Source organism: Falco peregrinus, chromosome 2 (genome assembly GCF_023634155.1).
Source record: "Falco peregrinus isolate bFalPer1 chromosome 2, bFalPer1.pri, whole genome shotgun sequence".
NCBI classification, from domain to species: domain Eukaryota; kingdom Metazoa; phylum Chordata; class Aves; order Falconiformes; family Falconidae; genus Falco; species Falco peregrinus.
This window is the reverse complement of record NC_073722.1, coordinates 86,470,918-86,489,034: the sequence shown is the minus strand read 5'-3', so window position 1 is coordinate 86,489,034 and position 18,117 is coordinate 86,470,918. Positions and strand designations below refer to the sequence as shown.

General features: G+C 37.8%; 1 protein-coding gene across 3 annotated transcripts in view; it reads right to left on the bottom strand.

The window, feature by feature from the left end:
- Window positions 1-25: 25 nt before the first annotated feature.
- GOLGA3 (golgin A3) overlaps window positions 26-18,117 on the bottom strand; it is a 30,366-nt gene continuing 12,274 nt past the window's right edge. For all 3 annotated transcript variants that reach the window (XM_055796609.1, XM_055796610.1, XM_055796608.1), the window contains 16 exons: window positions 17,724-17,861; window positions 16,609-16,770; window positions 15,455-15,823; window positions 14,180-14,257; window positions 12,935-13,198; window positions 12,339-12,433; window positions 11,418-11,634; window positions 10,599-10,742; window positions 9,781-9,978; window positions 9,140-9,256; window positions 8,507-8,646; window positions 7,519-7,651; window positions 7,190-7,312; window positions 6,595-6,759; window positions 5,435-5,598; window positions 26-4,446 (listed from right to left, as the gene is read on the bottom strand). In XM_055796609.1, the coding sequence (XP_055652584.1) occupies window positions 4,239-4,446; window positions 5,435-5,598; window positions 6,595-6,759; window positions 7,190-7,312; window positions 7,519-7,651; window positions 8,507-8,646; window positions 9,140-9,256; window positions 9,781-9,978; window positions 10,599-10,742; window positions 11,418-11,634; window positions 12,339-12,433; window positions 12,935-13,198; window positions 14,180-14,257; window positions 15,455-15,823; window positions 16,609-16,770; window positions 17,724-17,861 (2,715 nt within the window). In that variant the 3' untranslated portion in view covers window positions 26-4,238. The remainder of the gene's footprint in view (window positions 4,447-5,434; window positions 5,599-6,594; window positions 6,760-7,189; window positions 7,313-7,518; window positions 7,652-8,506; window positions 8,647-9,139; window positions 9,257-9,780; window positions 9,979-10,598; window positions 10,743-11,417; window positions 11,635-12,338; window positions 12,434-12,934; window positions 13,199-14,179; window positions 14,258-15,454; window positions 15,824-16,608; window positions 16,771-17,723; window positions 17,862-18,117) is intronic.

Here is an 18,117-nt window from a genome sequence, read left to right as displayed (position 1 = left end):
TTTCTTTTTGAAAGCAGAAACAAGATTGAGCCCTTTACCAAAAATAGTTTATTGCACAAAACTTTTAAAGTAACCCCTATGCACATTATTTTTATAATCAACATGCTATGTATGATCATAAACATTAATTGTACATAGTGTAACTCCTCCATCCCCTGGGTTATCCACTCAAGAACATGAAATTATTAACTTCTATTTTTACAAGTACCACCTAAGCAGACATTACTGAATGTCATGTGGAAAACATAACAAGATTTCATTCATAATATCCAGAACATCCTTCCCTCCCCTAGAAATCTGTGCATCTGTACTGGAAATTAGGCTGCCCTACTGCCCATGACTGAAGTGTTACATATTATTAGGAGACAAGAGTGATCAGATGCCAGCTGATGAGCATTAGTAATTACTTTGGACTGTAATTGCTTTCACATGAAAATATTTAAAGGCTCTGGTCACAGTAAGTCACATGCAACTATTCACACTTCCCTGGCAAAGTTAATAAAATGTATAATCACGAGCTTTTGCATCACCAGGACTGAATGTCATCTTTAAGTTAAATTGGTATTAATAATACTATCTGCCCCCAGCGCACCTTTAATGTTGTCATAGCTAACACTAACACACTTATGCCACTGCAGTTCACTCCCCTAAGAGAGAATATCTAATCTGTGAAAATATGAGCACTAGAACTTTCATTCTGGATATTACTCTACTTTTTACATATGTGAAATTTCCACAGATTTCAGCTAGGATATTGCCTGAATAAACAGTATGGGACCAGATTCTCCCATTGCATAAGTAGATAAAGGGCTCAGCTGATCCCAATACAGTGCACAAGTATTTCCAAGAAATCTGGAAGACAACAGAATGGAGCATTATGCAATGTTCATCAACACCAGAGACTCAATAACTTTGGGGTTTTTTTTTTTTCCGCTGTAGGGTTTGCTGGTTTTTGTTGCATTTTTGGTTGCTTTTGTTGTTGTTTTTTTGTGGTTTTTTTTTTTTAAATGCACAATTATTCAAGAGTCCTCAAAAAACCCCAGCAGCATCTGAAACAGTAATGCTGCAGCATTTACCAGCTTCCATCGCTTGGGAAACATTCTCACATTAGAATGACATTTCTCCTTCATCAACAAGACTTGGTTTAGTAGGTAGCAACCACTGAAGAAACAAGACATAGAAAATACATTCTGTTGCAGTGCTTGAAAAAGGAAAAGAAAATAAAAATATTTTAAGAGATTATTCTTTAGATTTTCCTCAGATGTATTTGGCAGTGCTGTGACAGGCAAAGGGAGGCAGTTTTCATTCCTACAGCTCATTTGGTTTTTTGCCTGGACAGGAGAGACCTGAAGCTTCATAGAGTGAGCATGCTCAGCCTCAGGGTGAAGCTGTTTAATAAACCAGCAACGATTTCTCTTGATAATTAAGAAGTGCAGCTGATGAGCTTAAAAAAAAAAAGCACTTTGTTTTCATCACATGCTGCATGCTCCTTCTAGAAGGCTTCCTCAGTGACTTGCACAGCTGAATTGACTTAGTACCTCACCAGATTTAGACCCTCAAGTCTCACCGTCTGTCCTTCATTTAAGTAAATGGCAGGTGCTTCTGCTTATAGAAAAAACACATGGTGAATATACCATGAAAACACCTAGGGCCCAGGTACTTTCAGAAAGAGACAGGTGGGTCTATGGGGAAATGTAATCCGAGCACTTCACAACAGCTCCCTCTTCTTTAAAAAGGAGAAATGTGCATCTAAAGCTACTTCACTGTACAAGCTCAGATGTCTTAAGGAGCCAGTGAGAAAATGCAGCACTGCACTGAAAACGGAATGAAGTATAACGATTGATACAAGAGAAGAGGAGAGCACACATTCTGAAGAACTATGAAGGTTTCTAACAACTCTGGCTTCTTTGATACTAGATAAAACCTTTATCTATACAACACTGCCAAATTTAAGAGATTAAAACATAATGGATTCTTAACTAGGCAATGTATTTACTAAAATGAACAGCAACATTAACACTGCACAAGTGTTACTTCATTTAAAAAGTTATCAAATGTTCAGGATTTTTTGTACTAATTATATTATTCATTACATAGTTTTAATTTTGTTCTTTAACAATACTGCATATTTTTTTCTTCTTTGAACTTAACATACAGGCAAGTTCAAGAACATGACAGCAGCGAGATAATCAGTACAATTTACTCTGCAAAGTAGACTGCGGGAGTATGCAGACATTAATGTGTCTAAGGTAGTCTGTAAAGCTTTTGACTTCTCTTTGAATTGTTTGGTCATTCTGTATGATGGACACCAGCACCTAGTGCGACGCTGACACATTTCTTCCTTCACAGATTTCAAAACCTTGACTTTTGGCATCACTTGACTTTGATCCAAATAAAATGTAAGTTAAAATCCAGTAGCTGAGGGGCATGAAATCAGTCAGTATAGAGACTAACTGCAAAGTGTTCAACTAGACTAAGGCTTGAATTGGCAATTATGATAAATCAGACTTAGGATAAAATGTGGGTGGGTTTGGGTTTTTTTGTTTATTTGCTTATTTTTTGCCTTGCTGCTAAGAAAACTGCAATAATCCCCCCCACCCCCCAACAACCAAACCCATCCAAAAGCAGCAACAGTCTCTTTGGAAAAAATACACAAACTAGTATTTTTGGTTTTTTCCCCAGCCACTTAAATCTAGCTGTACTTAGTAGATTTTTAAAAAATGCCAAACAAGAGCAGATATAATTGACTTGCTTTGTGTTTTAAAGACAAAAAACATGCTAATACAGGAGTTGCCACTAAATCTTCTAAATAATATCACATACATTTTGATTTGCGCTTTAGCACTTAGCACATTAGGTGAAGCAGTACCTCCACGCTGAATCTTTGCATGAGGAGAAGGCGGGCTTATCGCTGCACTACAAGCCACATGGAGCAATGAGACCAAAGGTGAAGGAATCTAAAGTGGGCTGCTTTAATAGTAATCTAGTCAAGGTGCTCTGCAGAGGGGCTGCCACAGTACCAACATTTCCATTCATGGTGGACACCTTGTAATAGGGGGTGCAAAAATTAGGGGAAGTATGTAGGAGAAGATAAAGCTAATAAAAATAATAATTTTATAGGCATTATACTTTGTCTTTTAAAGTAAAAATAATTACATTTCTAAAAGCTCTGGCTTTAGGGGATGATTTCCCTAAGCCACTTGTACAGTATGTCAAAAACAAGCGAACTTAAATGTAACGTTAAAACAATGACAGTAACAAAAACACCCTCATGTCAGCCTTAGCTTACAGTATATAAGCATATTAAAACAGATATTCAAAGTCAGAAAATTATGATTTTTTTCATATATATATATATTTATTTTACACACATACCTTTTTCAAGGGTGTCTACTTCAAAAGTTGACCTAAAAAAGGTGCAAGAAGTGTTTGTGCAGTGAAGCAAAGCTCCCTACTGGCTTGCGACTGTAAGAGAAAAACTGATACTTCACAAAACATCCCAGGCAAGTCTGCCAAAGATACATACTGCTCTTCATTGCTCATCTTTACAGTCTTGTTTCTTTTGCTATAGGTTAGAGGTCACCTTCATAACAAGAAATGGCTTCAAATAAATTTTCCTCTTTAAATACAGGTATCTGTAATCTGAACTTCAAGAATAAGAGATTATAGGAGGGAGGAGAAAGAATGCTCAGAATATCCAGTTCTCAACCACTGCTAATGGCTGAACATGAGCAGAACTTTTCCCTGCGATTTGGATACAACCCAAGATGGTAGAACACACCATCGCCCCCACCCATTTAAAAAAAAACAAAAACACAAAAAAAAAAAACCACGCACCCCAAAAAAACCCCAACTCACCACAACCCAGATGTTACATAATTAACAGTCATTCCTTAACAAACTCAATCAGATTGAACAAATACAGACCTGGAACCAGATGCTCCTTTTGACCTCATTTTAAACCTTCATCTGAATCTCTTACTAAACCCCCAAATGAGCTAGATTTACCACTTGGCACCCAACATGACAGAATCATTATGGTAACGTTTCAAATCAACCCTTGGAACAACATGTTCCTCATTTAATATTACACCAGTTTCTCAAAACCATGCCCTTTGCTTCTACAGGCAAAAGCACAACTCTGAACACCATTTTTAAAAATGAAATAAATAAATAATTTTGATAAAGATTTGTTTACATACTTAAAGCAATAGGAAGAAAGACAACTGGTAAGGAGGTTATAGTGTCAAAGCTTCCTTGTCACTAACACTGTAATTCTGTTTCTTTTCATCTACAGTAGGAATCTCCTGCTGCTCTGATGCGGTTGCAGGGCTGGCAGAAGTAAGGTCCATTAGCTGCCCTTCAATCCGAGTCCACGAAGACATTGATTCATGTACTGTAATGGTGTGTTCCTCCATCTGACGCTGAAGGCTGTCCATCTCTTGCCTTTTGAAAGTATTGGGAACAAAAAAGCAAAAATTAACAAGCAGAAAGCTAACTGCTAAATGCAAGATAAGAGAATTACTTTTCTGATCCTTGACGCTCCAAGACTATCTAAGCTATAGCTGCATACAAAAGAAAGTAGTCTGCAGGAACCTTAGGAACTGTCTTTAAAAGCAAAACAAACACAATATGCTTAACTCAAAAATAAGGGGCAACAATGCAGAAACTCCTTTGCTGCACATACTTATTGCCAGGGATGATGCAGCACTGTTTCCTCAGTAAAGGCACTGAGTGACTGCAACCTGATGGATGTGGTACACAAGCAGGTATAAAAGACGACATGGGAGTTAGAGACGAGGAAAACAGCACAGAAAAATAACTAGATAAACACATTATGACTTTAGTCAGACACCAGCTTAACAAAGTGACCAGCCTGGTAGTACAGGATCACAGAACATCCCAGGCTCACTCCCCCTCAAACATCAACTGAGGTGGTAATAGCAGCTCAGTTCTCCCAATAACCAGAGTTCCCCATCTTCCTGAAGTTGTGGCTTTCCTGTTAAGAATCTCATGTGCGACCTTTTAAGGGCAAATCTGAAAATCTATTTTTGGCAGAATGAACTTCCTCTGTGGAGAGTTCTTATTAACACACTGCCTGGGCTCCAATCACGAGCAGCCTTTCTGATGCTGTGAAGAGAGAAACAACAGCTTCTCCACCAGCAAGAACAACTAGAAATAGCTGTTTCTGGTTTGTTCTCCTGCGTGTGACTTAGGATGGACATTTTGCCTAGTTTAGCTTAAAGGCTTCTTTCCCTATTTCATTACCATATAAGCAAGCACTTAAAATGACAGAGCATCCTACTTTCCTAAATATAGTCCCAATAAAAGGAAAAGAATTCATTTTACAAATCCTTTTTTCCTTAAGCTGGCAGCTGGTTTCTTGGAAACATTTTTAGCATTATTTGATATGGTTGAAAATAACAGGTCATACTTTAATTGCTGGAGACAGCTGTTCAGATTTTTCAAAGGCTCCTTGCTCACAGCTGTCGATGGTTTCAACAGTTCTTCCAGCAAGGCAGCAGGCACTGGACAATCAGGAATCTTGACTGGAGTCACAGGATTTGAAGAGTTATTCTCTCCTTTCAGTTCCTTCCTCTGTTTAAAGGAGAAAAAAAAAAAAAAAGAGCCAGAAATTCAATTATTTCATCAGTGTAATTTTCACCATATAGAAAGTATCTCACATCATACTACTGGTACATATATGCATTAGAGAGCTGGAATCAGAAGCACATTCTTGTTAAGTCTCATGGATCACAAGCAGAAGTTCCTAACCTCATGTCATCTGCTAGACATGCTCTTTAGTAAACAAACAGCATCTAGAAGGATCTACTCAAGAACTCTCTACTAAAGAAATAAACCAGGAATGATTTAAAGAAAATTAGTTGGATTTTCACAACAAATTTTAATAAAATTCTTTCAGTATAGTTAAGGGAACAGTTCAGGGAAAAGAAGTATCAGTTAAGTACAATCAAAGGAATACTTTTGAAAATTCTGGAACCTGTCGGATGAGGTATCAGGGCCAACGTTTGAAAGAATGAAATGGAGGCTTCCATATCTGTCTCACTAAGTGACAGAATTACTTCAGGGAGGGAAAAAGCAAAAGATCTACTATTGCTTCATTTTCTGTGTACTAGCAGCAAATCAGAAAATTCAAACCACTAATAGTTACCCTTTGGAACTGTGGAAGGATGAAAAACTAGACAGTATGGAGAGAACAGACACATGACCATTAAGAAGGTATTAAACTATAAGAAGATATTAACTCCGTATTCGCCCATGATTCATTATTTAAGTGCTACCTTTTTTGCTTTATTATGTCAAAATGTAAATGTAAGAGAATACGCTAAACACAAAGATTTCTGAAGTAAAAGGTGGGAAGTCACGATCAGTGCAGTTACTTTTACCTGCAAATGTTCCTATATTTATCATTTAAATACCAGAACATCAGCAAGTCTGTATCACAAGCAGGCATTTCACTTCAGAGTTTTCACCAGGTTTACTGCAGCAGAGTGTTTTCTGGTACTTCAGTTTTAGAGCATTATTGGAGTATTTTCCAGTACCGTACAACATGCATTCTTCCTATTTAAATACCTTCTTCATCTTGCCGTGCTTCAGGTCCAACTTCAGTTGCTGGTTCTGCTGCAGCAGCGACTTCATGCTATTCTTCAGTTCAGTCACTTTAGCTTGCAGCATAAACTTATCCTTCTGAGTCACTGACAGGTCTTCCCTCACCATTTCCAACTCAGTCTTGATATTCTGAATGGGAAAAGAAGGGAATCACCATGAAACAAGGAAAACTGTACAAGAGTTCCAGCCAACTAATGTTTTTATCATTTTTTATCATTTCCAGCAGAAATTAGAAAAAGAAACAATAGAAACACTGTTATTTGAAACCAATTTGCCCTGGTGGAAAACAGAAATTATTTTTTTTTAAAAAAAAAAGGCAGCAGCCTATTTTAATGGCATAAGGTCAAGGAAATAAGGCACTAACACCACAGTCAAAGTAAAACTGAGAAAAGTAGAGACACTGCAGAACATGTTGTGAATAAGTTTTTATGAATAAAAATGTATTTTTAAAAGTATCAGAAAGTATATCTATGCTTCTAACAATATAAATATTGTTTTAATTACCCCCCTACAGCAATAACCATTATCCATCAGAACATCCACTGACTAGATTAAATACCTGCAAGACAACTTGCATGCCTTCTAACTCCTTGTGACTGCGCTGTTCACTCATATCCAGCTGCTGCTTAAGCGTTTCAATTTCTCTTTCTCTTCGTTCTACTTCCCACTTGAGGTCTTCCACCTACCACGTTGAAGGGGGAAAGTGTCTTTAGAATTATATATAGCTGCAATCAGCCACAAAATCAGAAATATATTACTGTCTCATGAACCTTTCCTGATTCTAAGAAAACCTAGCAAAACTTCATCAAAAAATGCTGAATTAAAGACAAATGAAGTCAAACAATGCATCACAAATAAGGATGAACACAGTAAATGTGCAGGTTTTACCTCTTGGCTTACTACAGGCTGTTCACTAAGCTTGTCATCCAGCTGCTTCTGCAGAAGCTGGAGCTGAGACCTGGCTTCTGCCAGCTCTTCCTGAAACTGTGATACCTCCTGGGAATGTTTTTCATCTTCTACCCTGCACAGCAGAATTAACAGACACAGCAGTTACTCAATCTGTCCTTTAAAAGAAGTACCTCACTGGGTTAGCTGTGTAACCATAAACGACAGGACAGTGCATGGAACCTGGTTTGTTATAGCTTTTACTGAAGGCTCTGCCAACACATTCACAGCAAGAGTTAAATCACAAGAAGATTTTATAGGAAACAGATGCGTGAATAGATCATTAAATATTGGGGGGAGGGGGGTGGTGTAAAATTCCTTGAGCACTGGTAATAGTCCAGTTACAAACAATAGATTATGTAGTAAAAAAAAACACCCCAAAAATATCAACACACCAAATCAAAAAACCTGTTCGCAATTTTGCTTTTCTTTTAGGAGGAACAGGGTTAACCTCTATATCCGTTAACCTTATATCCATGCTCATGTACATCTGATATTTTCTTAAACTACAAGAAATTATCTTCTATAAAAGAAAATAAATTTAATTTGAATGTGCCAGGGAATATATTCAACAATCAAAAATCATTCTCTTTGTAGCTCCCCAGGGATGTGAAAGAGAGAAGAATAATAGTATATATATGAAGTGTTAATCTTTACTAGTAACATGAAGTAGTAGAAATCTATGTTGAAATGGTAAAAACAGCAGATGGTGAAACCTAAACACAGGGCACTTCAGATCTCAATTTTGAAGAGACAGAAAATTGCAAGTATTCACATAGAATCCTAACATGCATCTTATGTTCATGCTCAGCTGGAGTACATTTCAACATAATCCATTCCAGACTGACAAAACCAAAAATTCACTAATGTATGCCTTTTTCAGATGATTTGTTTTATTTACTATTCTCTAAGAACTTGGACATTTACTTACTGCAGTTTGTCCACTTCAGCCTGAAGGGCTTGCACAAGCAGTTCTTTGGCATGTAGTTCTTTCTTGATTTCACTGAGCTCAAGCACAGCAGCTCTGTAATGACGGCGGTTATGTGCTGCATCTGCTTTGGCTGCTGCTTCCTACAAGAAAAAAAAAGCAATTTTTCTTTGTTTCATCACTGTAGGTGAATCATAAAGGGAACTAGACTAAAGGGGTACAAAAGAAATCAAGAAGGAGGTTCTGCAACTGTTAACACCTCTTTTTGTCTAAAAAAATTATTAGTGTTGTGATCCTTATTAATGCCAATGGCAGTTAGTAACTATATATAACGGAAGAAGTATGTTCGCCAGACTGCTTCTTCATTGTGAATTTCTGGATGAAGTGTCATCACTTCAGGATGTGTCCCATGCATTATAAGTCATAATGAGATATTCCTGGTAGTCAATGAGTATGCTTAACACCGGGAACAACAGGAGAGACCGACATCAACTGATCTTTCAGCTACTGGCCATCATGACAGACACCCTGCAGGAAGCAGGATGTTATAAAGCGTAGATTTTGTTTCAAGTTACTTTTCAAATACTTATATTTAAATCCCCTTTTAAGAAAATAGAACAAAAGATGAGCCATTACCTGCTTCTTCAGGTCTTTAACTTTTGACTTTTCTTTCTCTAAGGAAGCCTGTAAAGCTTGAATAAGTTGTTGCATTTGCTGATCCTCTTCCTCTTTCCGCTTCAGGACTGCCTGTACCTGCATCACATCACACAAAAACACACATTTTGTGCGAGCTCACTGGAAGACCAGAATTGCCAGCAGAGGAAATACAAACACAAGCCTATGCAGGGATTGCAAAACTTCCCTCTGCTGTTCACCGGTAACTCCTTCCTCACGGTACCCAAGTAGCTGCAGTTAAATGGTAGCTCACTGCTATTATTCCCATGAACATATTACTACTGGCATAAAAATCTTTCATCTCAATGAATCCACATGTAACAGTTTGCATGTTCCAACCAACTTCAGTGAGCCACACTTTCACTACTGCAAATATTTTAGTGTGATTTGTGTTTTTCCAAAAGAGTGAGCTCCGTTTAGAGCAAAGTCTCATTTCTGGTCTCTTGTTTAGCCCCCTATATTACTGCTGTTACACAACACATGGGAGACCTGGTTCTGGAGAAAATGCACCAACTTTCTATCATGAGGAAGATGCGTACATCCTGTTATCAGAAATATGAGCTAATTCCTTTCTGAAAATATTCTATCAAAAGGTCAAATACCTGTAGATTCAGTTGTACCAAATCTGCCTCTCTTTTTGCTAATGCTGTTTCAAGGATATTGTTGTGCTCCCGCAAAGCGGCATTGGACTGACTAAGACCTGTAAGTTTTCCACGTTCATGCTCCAGTTCAAGCGCCAACTTCTTATTAATTTCTTCTAAACGTTTTATCTTCTTCCTGAAGCCTCTAGATTCCTGAAGCTATAGCCGAAGAAAAAAAACCAAATCAAACAATCAAACCCAAACAACTCCAGCTTACTACCACAAAAAAAGCTGTGAGCTAAACTCATTAAAGGTCTTGCTTTCCCAGAGTGTGATTTCTTTCTTTTCTTTTTTAAATGGACATTCTAAAATTGATTCAGTTGGGTACTTTTTCCTTTTGGAAGACTAAAATGCTTGTTAGAAAGCAGAATCCAGGAGCACTGTTCACGTGCAGATCAAGAGTAGCTGATACATGTAATTTTTTTGTGCAACTCTACAACTGAACACCAGCACTCTGCCCTCAAAAAAAAATCACTGAGCATCCATGACTCCAAAAACTTTCAGAAGGTAATGACTCAAACATTCTCACTGTCTCATGACAGTGTGGAATCTAACACAGGAATTACTTTTCTCTCCCCCTATATGACAATGATTCATGAAACCATGAAGAACTGGCACTGAGCAGCAAAATTAGCAAGTGTCACTGACATTACATTTCCTATGTAAGATTCTGATTTCCTGCATTGCTGGAATAAAATTACAGTACTAAAATTTCTCCCTGCCTCTTGGGCACTTATAACTGTCACCTTCTGATCTACCATGCAAATTCAAGCAATCACCTCATCCTCAAGTTCCAGCACTTTCTCTTTGTATTCTTCAAGCTCCTGGCTGGTAAGTGAAATCACTTCTTGCAACTCTTTTTCCAGCATCAACTTACTGCTGCTAACGGCTTGCAATTCTGTCTCCAGAGCCTGAATCCTTTCCTAAAGACAAAGGGATCACGAGTGTGATTAATATATCACCTGTCTTACAGAAGTAATTTAGTTGTTTTTTTTAAAAACACCTACTTCTCTAGAAAGTATTAAATGAGGTTCTTTCCACCCTTGCATGCAGCTACTGCTGTTAGTATATTTGATACCTTGCTCCATTGGTCCAAAGAATTGGAGCTTCCCCTAGTAAATTAATTTTCTTATCACAGGCATAACATGTATGAGTAAGTTATGGCTACCCTGAAGAACTGTCAATGAGAAAAATGCAGTAAGAGTTTGAATTTTGGAAAAATCTTCAGATGCTGAGCCTTTAAAAAAACCAACCAAACAACAAAAACCCCAAAACGAAACAAAAAACCAAACCAACAATAACGATTAATCAGAAAATTTAGCACAAAGGCTGATCATCCTCTTGACCTTGGACTACAACTGGTGACCTGAAAGATGCAAGTAAAATAAAACCAAAAAAAGCCACCAACCAAACGGAAGTCTGGTTTGCCTTTTTGCAAAAGGAACTTCTCTCTGCTCAGAACACTGACAACATGTTCTTATCTAGCTTTATGTTCTGAATATTTTGATCACTTCAGTGTAAAAGAGTATTTCAAGACTTATATTAATAACAAGATAGCTCTGCCCTTGTACGAACAGCGTTAAAAGACATCTGCATACCTGAGCAATCTGGTCATTTCCACCATCAGTGATTTGTGCTTTTAGTTTGCTCAACTCTGCTTCAGCAGATTCCTTTGCAGCGAGAGATTCCTGTAGCCGACGACTAAGAATGCCAACTGCATTCTCATAGGCTTTATGTTTTGCTTTCATCTCTTTCTGAGCACTTGTCAGATCTGACCCTAGACGCTTCATTTTCTGTTTCTGCTCAGTAATGGCCCTGGAGTGAAAGAAAAAGAAAACATCAGGTAAAACCAAAAACCGTCTGAACACATGACTAAAAAATTAGTTTTTCACATTGCCCCAGAAAAGACAACATCCACTTCTCTCTCCTTGTCCCAGAGTCACCCATCTCATCAGAGAAAGACATCAGTTGGTAAGGTACAATTTGGCCCTCTGTATGACTCTCGAGGCCCTCTTGAAGACTTGATAACATTCTAAGAAAATAGGGTAATTAAGAGGTCTTTGTCAGAATTACTAAAACTCTAGCATGAAAGAAGATATACTACTTTCTCTAAAATAACACAGAATTCAGAGTAAGTATCCAATCTAACCCGAGAACTTTAGTGGATATGTCAGGTAAAATAAAAACCCTGTGACCATCAGTGGGGAAAAAATACCCCAAACCCCAGGTTCTCATTAATGCCAGCATTCTAGCCACTGAAGGCTAAAATTCAGTGAATGGTAATTAGGATTAGCTCCAGTATGTATGTTATATGGCAGAGACTGTTGATTACAAGCATAAATGAATCACAGAAAAAGCTGCAATTCCTGTGTAGCATGTGACCAACACTTTGCCATGGATATGACACTGACTACCTAAATTTCCCAAAGAAAAGACCAGGGAATAGGAAAGTATTGCTAAAAAGATTAATATGAAAACCAAATGCTGTAGTTCTTTGCTTGTGCTAAAAGAACACTTACGTTTTTGCTTCTTCTTGCATTTGTTCTACTTGTTGTTTTAGTGCCTGATTTGCCTCAGCAAGAGATGCCATTTGTTCCTTATCGAACTGCAAGTACTTAATAGGAAGGGAAAAAGCACCCATGAGTGTAAGAACAAAAGCACGTTTGCTGCATGTTGGATTATAAAAGAGTAAGCATAAAATTTCAAAATAACTTCCATCTCAAAATATAAACTGTTCCAACGTTCTCCATCTCCTTTCCGTTTCCCTTCTTTAATTCTTCCCTCTGTGCCCACCACCGTAACATGTATGACTGGAGTTCTAGCTTAGTCTTTGTTCTCAGATGGAGTTCGCTTTGGGACCATGGAAACTGCTTCCACATCACACCTCTAGCGCTTCTGCAGTGTGCTTCTTCCCACTTACTTTGAGACGCTAATAAGCGGCCATGTATTTACGGAATTTTGGTAGGTATATGCTCAAATCTATAGACAATATTAAATATGTAACGAAGAACCTTGATTTGCAGGTGGTCATTCTGTTTATTTCCAAAGTTAATAGAAATAGCAATGCATCCTGGATGTAGCACACTAAAAGCTCAAAGCTTAACACCTTCCGTACCTGTAGACGTGTTTCCATATCGTCTCGTTCTTTCTGCACTGACTGAAGATGATTTTCTATTTCCACCATCTGCTGCTGAACCCGAGATACCTCCTTCTGTAGTTTTGAATGTTCAGATTCAAGTGACTGTTTTTCAGCTTGAATTTTCAGTAGCTCTCGTTTTATCTCTTTCACTTCTGAGTCCAGCCGCTTTTTTGTAGCTTTCAGTTCGCTAATCAGCTGGTCCTTAGAACTTGCATCTCTTCGATAAGCTTCCACCATTACCTTGGACACAAGAGTTTCAAGAGGACAACGTCAACTCTGTTACAACTTTCTAAGCGTAAGAGTAATTTATGATAAAATATTTACTGATATTATTTGATTTGGGGGGGAGGGGAGGGGGGCATGTCACATGTCAAAGAATACAAACCAGCATCATCTTCTGTAACATATTTACTCTGATTCAAAGATTTTTATGTAAACTCAGACATCAAATACCGCTATGTATCAGCAGTTCATTAAAAGACATTCTTGAGTAAGAGCATTTATAGCAGTATGAGATACTTGTCACATTCTTTATGGAACTGCACTAATTATGTGCCTTTTTTTTAACCAAACTAAATGTAAAAAGTTAACCGGTTATTCCATACACAGTTAATAACTTTTGCCATGACAAGAGGGCTTAACCATGGCTGACAGTTCAAACAGCCTTCCCAAACTTAAACCTAACAAGCTAAAACCACCTTTGGCATCAGGTTAATAAGCAATCAAGCAGCAAATTAATGGTGCCACCCTATACATAAGTCAATCTATGCAACACTGATGGCATATCAATTTCAAGTTAATGTTTCAGAACTGTAATTCAGTATAAAATTTGCAATAAAGCGCTTATTTTCAATCTAATTACTGAAGCAACTACCACTTTGCAAAGCTGCAGGAAAATGACAACACTTGAAAATTTTCACGAGTGCTTTTGCAACAGCACATCTAATCAACAAACCAGAGAGAGATTTTATATGGTGGATCATTTGCCAAACTCCTTGAAGTCCAATGAAAGCATGAATTTGTTGGTGGATCTGCTTTTACATTACAGATAAAAAAAATCAACTGTACAAAATATAGAAACTATATAATTATGTCAAAGTTCTTTGATACAGAAAATTGATTCGTGTCCTCACAAACCCCTCAGAAGTACATGCCTTCACTGTAAACGAAAGAAGTATATTCCTTGGTTTTGTTTCTTTGAAATAGTCTGCTTTTGCTTACTTTCTGCTGCAGGAACTGTTCCTTCACTTTTTGAACCTGTTTTTTAAAGCTGGCATTTTCTTGTTGTAGATTCTCTACCTGCCAGAAGGAAAAAAAGCAAACAAGTGGCAGTACATGTCAAATGTCATATTCTACGTTACTTCAAGCAGTGACAGTATCTTTTGCTATGCCTGCACCAATTGCTTAACCTAATGAGGATCCCATTTCTGACTAGGCATCTCAACGGCTCTGTTACATAACACAACATTTTATACAGAAATACATTCACACAGGTCACCATGTAGCAAGCTTTGTCAACCCTCTCAGGAATGCATCAAGTCCCCTTATCCTGCCATTGTTTTAGTACATGCCATTAGCGTAAACATTTTGTATCCCACTGGCACCTGTTCACACATACATGATCAAGTGAAGAAACCAGCTGGTTCTTTGAAGGAAAAAAACCCAATCTTTATGTTAAATATACTTCCATAATTCATCAGTACTTCTATTGGTAATACTATCAAGTCCCATTATTATCTTCAAAAGAAATCTCTAAAGATTACCACAAACTCATCGTTACCAGTATTCAGTAAGAAAGCTCTTCTTATGGAGCTTGGATGCTTTAAAAGACAGACAGCATACATGACTATGAAATGAAAGTGTGAAAGAAGAGTCACCTTAAATTAAAGCAGCAGCTACAAAAACATTAAGGACATACTGAACTATTTTACAACAACAAGCCTAATGTGACTAGAAAAAAAGCTTCAACTGGTACACAGCACTACACAAAAGCAAACCCTGGTATATTGTTTCCAGAAGAAAGGCACAATTAAACAAGACCAAATTATGGCATAAGGAAGATGTTGGGGCCACAACGCTATAGAAAAGCAGCGTGCTGAAAAATTACTTCAAACATGTGATCTACTCAAAATTATTGTGTTTTAAAAGTGGTAAGTTTTTGAAAGATGGTGGCTCTTGGAAACAGACAGAACAAGATCAATTAACCCCAGCTTCCCATTCCATCCCACACAAATGCATAAGCACATACAGATTCCAAGGGATATTAAGCTGTAAGCTCACCAATTATGTAACAGGATGTAAAGTGTCAGATAGTTCACCAACAGGGAAAAGTGACAGAATTGATTAAAATATTCCCACTAGCTGAATCTTGCAACTACACGTGTATACAAACTTGTGTACCAACCTCCCCTCATGGTAATTGCCTCTGTCATGCGCCTGTGGCAATACTTCCCTGCAACAGCTACTTTAAAGAAGATACTTTTAGAGATTCATTACCTGGCTTGACTTGATTGCCATTTCTTGCCTCAGTTGTTCCAAGACTTCTGATGCTACTTCTCTATCTTCTCCAAGGCGCACTGTTCCCTCATCAAGTTGTTCTTTGCTTGCTTTTGCTGCCTGCAAAGCTACTTCCAAGACAATCTTCTCATTCTGCAAATACTGGATCATGTCATCTTTAGAAGTAGCGTCACTTTGGAACTCTTCTAACCTGGCCTTCAGTTCATCATACTGTGTTTGCAGGTCATCCAGGGACTGCTCTTTAGTGTGCAACGTCTCTTGGGTCAGAGTGAATTGCTTCATTAGGTCTAGGTGTTCTTGCTGTAAAGATTCAAGCTGCAGATCTCGCTGATGCAAAGTCAACCTGACCTGAGAAGAAGTATTTTAAGATTAAATTCGTACAAAACAAAAGTTATCCTTAAAAATTCACTCCCATCAAAATATTTTAACTAGTGTTTTAGTTTCTAGGAGAAAACAGCAGAAGGTGAAAATAACTTTCCTTGGCCACCTCTATTTGCTGTATTAATAGCATTGATTGCCTTCTGCAGCATCTGTAATTTTACAGGCTAAGCAATGATTAGAATGACAAACCTAAAATACTCTTAAGATTCGCAGTATTCTACGTTTTTATTTGAAAAATGCGTCCACACTAGCTATACCAGGTAAATTCAGTGTTAATAATGATAATGCCATATAATTACATGGAATATGATACCGAGCTACCACACACTTCATCTCATTCCAGTCCTTGACTTGCTGCCTTCGTAATGTTACAAGGTTAAAGCAAGACTCTTGTAGCAAAGTGCAGATATATTACGCTTTAAGTTATATAACGATGTCCTGACTGCCTAACAGCTTTGAACGTGGATCTACACTTCTTGTTTATACTTAGAATAATCACACCCTGAATTCACTAAAACCCCCCAACATCTATAAGGCAGTAGTTCTGAAGTTTCAGAATACTGTTGCTGAGACGGGTGAAAAAGAAGGAGCCTTTTCACCTGGGACAGAGCGACTTTGACACGGACTTCATTTTTGCAACAATCTTTCAGGTTCTAGAAAAAGTTTAAGCTCAGTATCTATTTACTATTGTCTTTTCAGCCAAATAAGTATGCCACTTGAAACCCTGGGGAAGTTGCCTAACAATAGTCTACCTGTTCCAATTCTTGCCCCAATGTTGCTGCAGAATCAGCCATTTTCTGAAGCTGTTCTTTCTCATCCTCAAACTCCTCTAGTTTTCTCTGCAAGTCTTCTTCCACCATGGTTTTAGCTTCCTGGATCTGCATGAAGGCAGCTTCTTGATCTAACATGTCAGCCTGCACAGAAAAACCAAGGAATCAACTTTTACAATTTCCATGGAGGAGGAGGGGCAGGAGGGAAGGGGGGGGGGGGGGAGGAAAACGTAAGTTAGAAAATTTCTAGGGAAAAAGACACAAGCAAAAATAATTCTGATGCCTGCCTTACGCATCTGTATGTCTTTACTGAAGCCACCCATTCATACACTTCAGACACCTTAGAATAACAGTGAATGTCCTGTATATTTATTACAATCTGAATTCCTCTTAAATCATATCATATCCTTTCTAAATTGATGAAGACAGACATAAAGAAAAAAAATCTTTATTAAAATTAAGCTCTTTGGAAAAATTCTAAAACAAAAGATTCCTTGGATGCTGTAGCTACTCAAGGAAACAGCAATTTCTGTCATTTATACAACTGCTATTAGTAACACCAGCGATGGGATGCTTCCACTAACCTGCTGCTTTACTGCCCTTTCAGACTTAGAAGCAGGAATGTCACTAAAATTCAATGGGAATTAAGGTTCCAAGTGCTTTGAAAGTGAATATACTGCACTTCAGATTTCACCCATCTATTCTTAATGGAGGGCAGGAAGGACAAACTGAGTACTGAGCAATTTTACACACCTAAGCGGCACTTTACTGACTTAGTTTAACTTCCAATTAAGTTTTCTCTTGAAAAAGTTCATAAACGGACAAGGGAGAAAATTCATATCCACCTTGAAAAACAAATACCAAAGCTGAAAATGCAATTATCACCTTGGAATGGGAGACATACGGCCTTGCTCCCTCTTACTGCTTGTCATGTCATGCAAATTTATTTGCTCTGAAATAGTTACTGTTTTTATAATGCAGCATTTGAATCAATTCATAAGAATTTTATGTTACTTTGCTGGAATAGCCTTGAGTTTGCAAAACTTAAATACAAAACCTAGGCACAACATAATTCATGAAGATACCTACAACTTTACCTCAATATTTTGCAGCTGTGCTGCAATACGTTCCTTTTCTTTAATGGATCTGTGCTGGGTTTCGGTCAGCTGCTGAGACAGCGCCACATTCTCTAGTTTGAGATGTTCCAACATACCTGCTTGGGTCATTTGCCCAGCCTAAAAGGAAGGGAAAAAAAATAAATCACAGATTAATATCAACAGTCAAAATCTGGCCAACAAATTTTAGAGTTTCAGAAAAAAAACAAAACAATCACATTGAATCTATCTCTCCCTTATCTCAGCTACTACTTTCATGGCACTGCAGATCTTCCTCCACAGAAGGCAAGTGCTTTGATTACATTTATGGCTCAGCATTAATGCGAACTAACACCTCATGATGAAAAGCAAAACACCATTCACTCCTGCTTTCCAC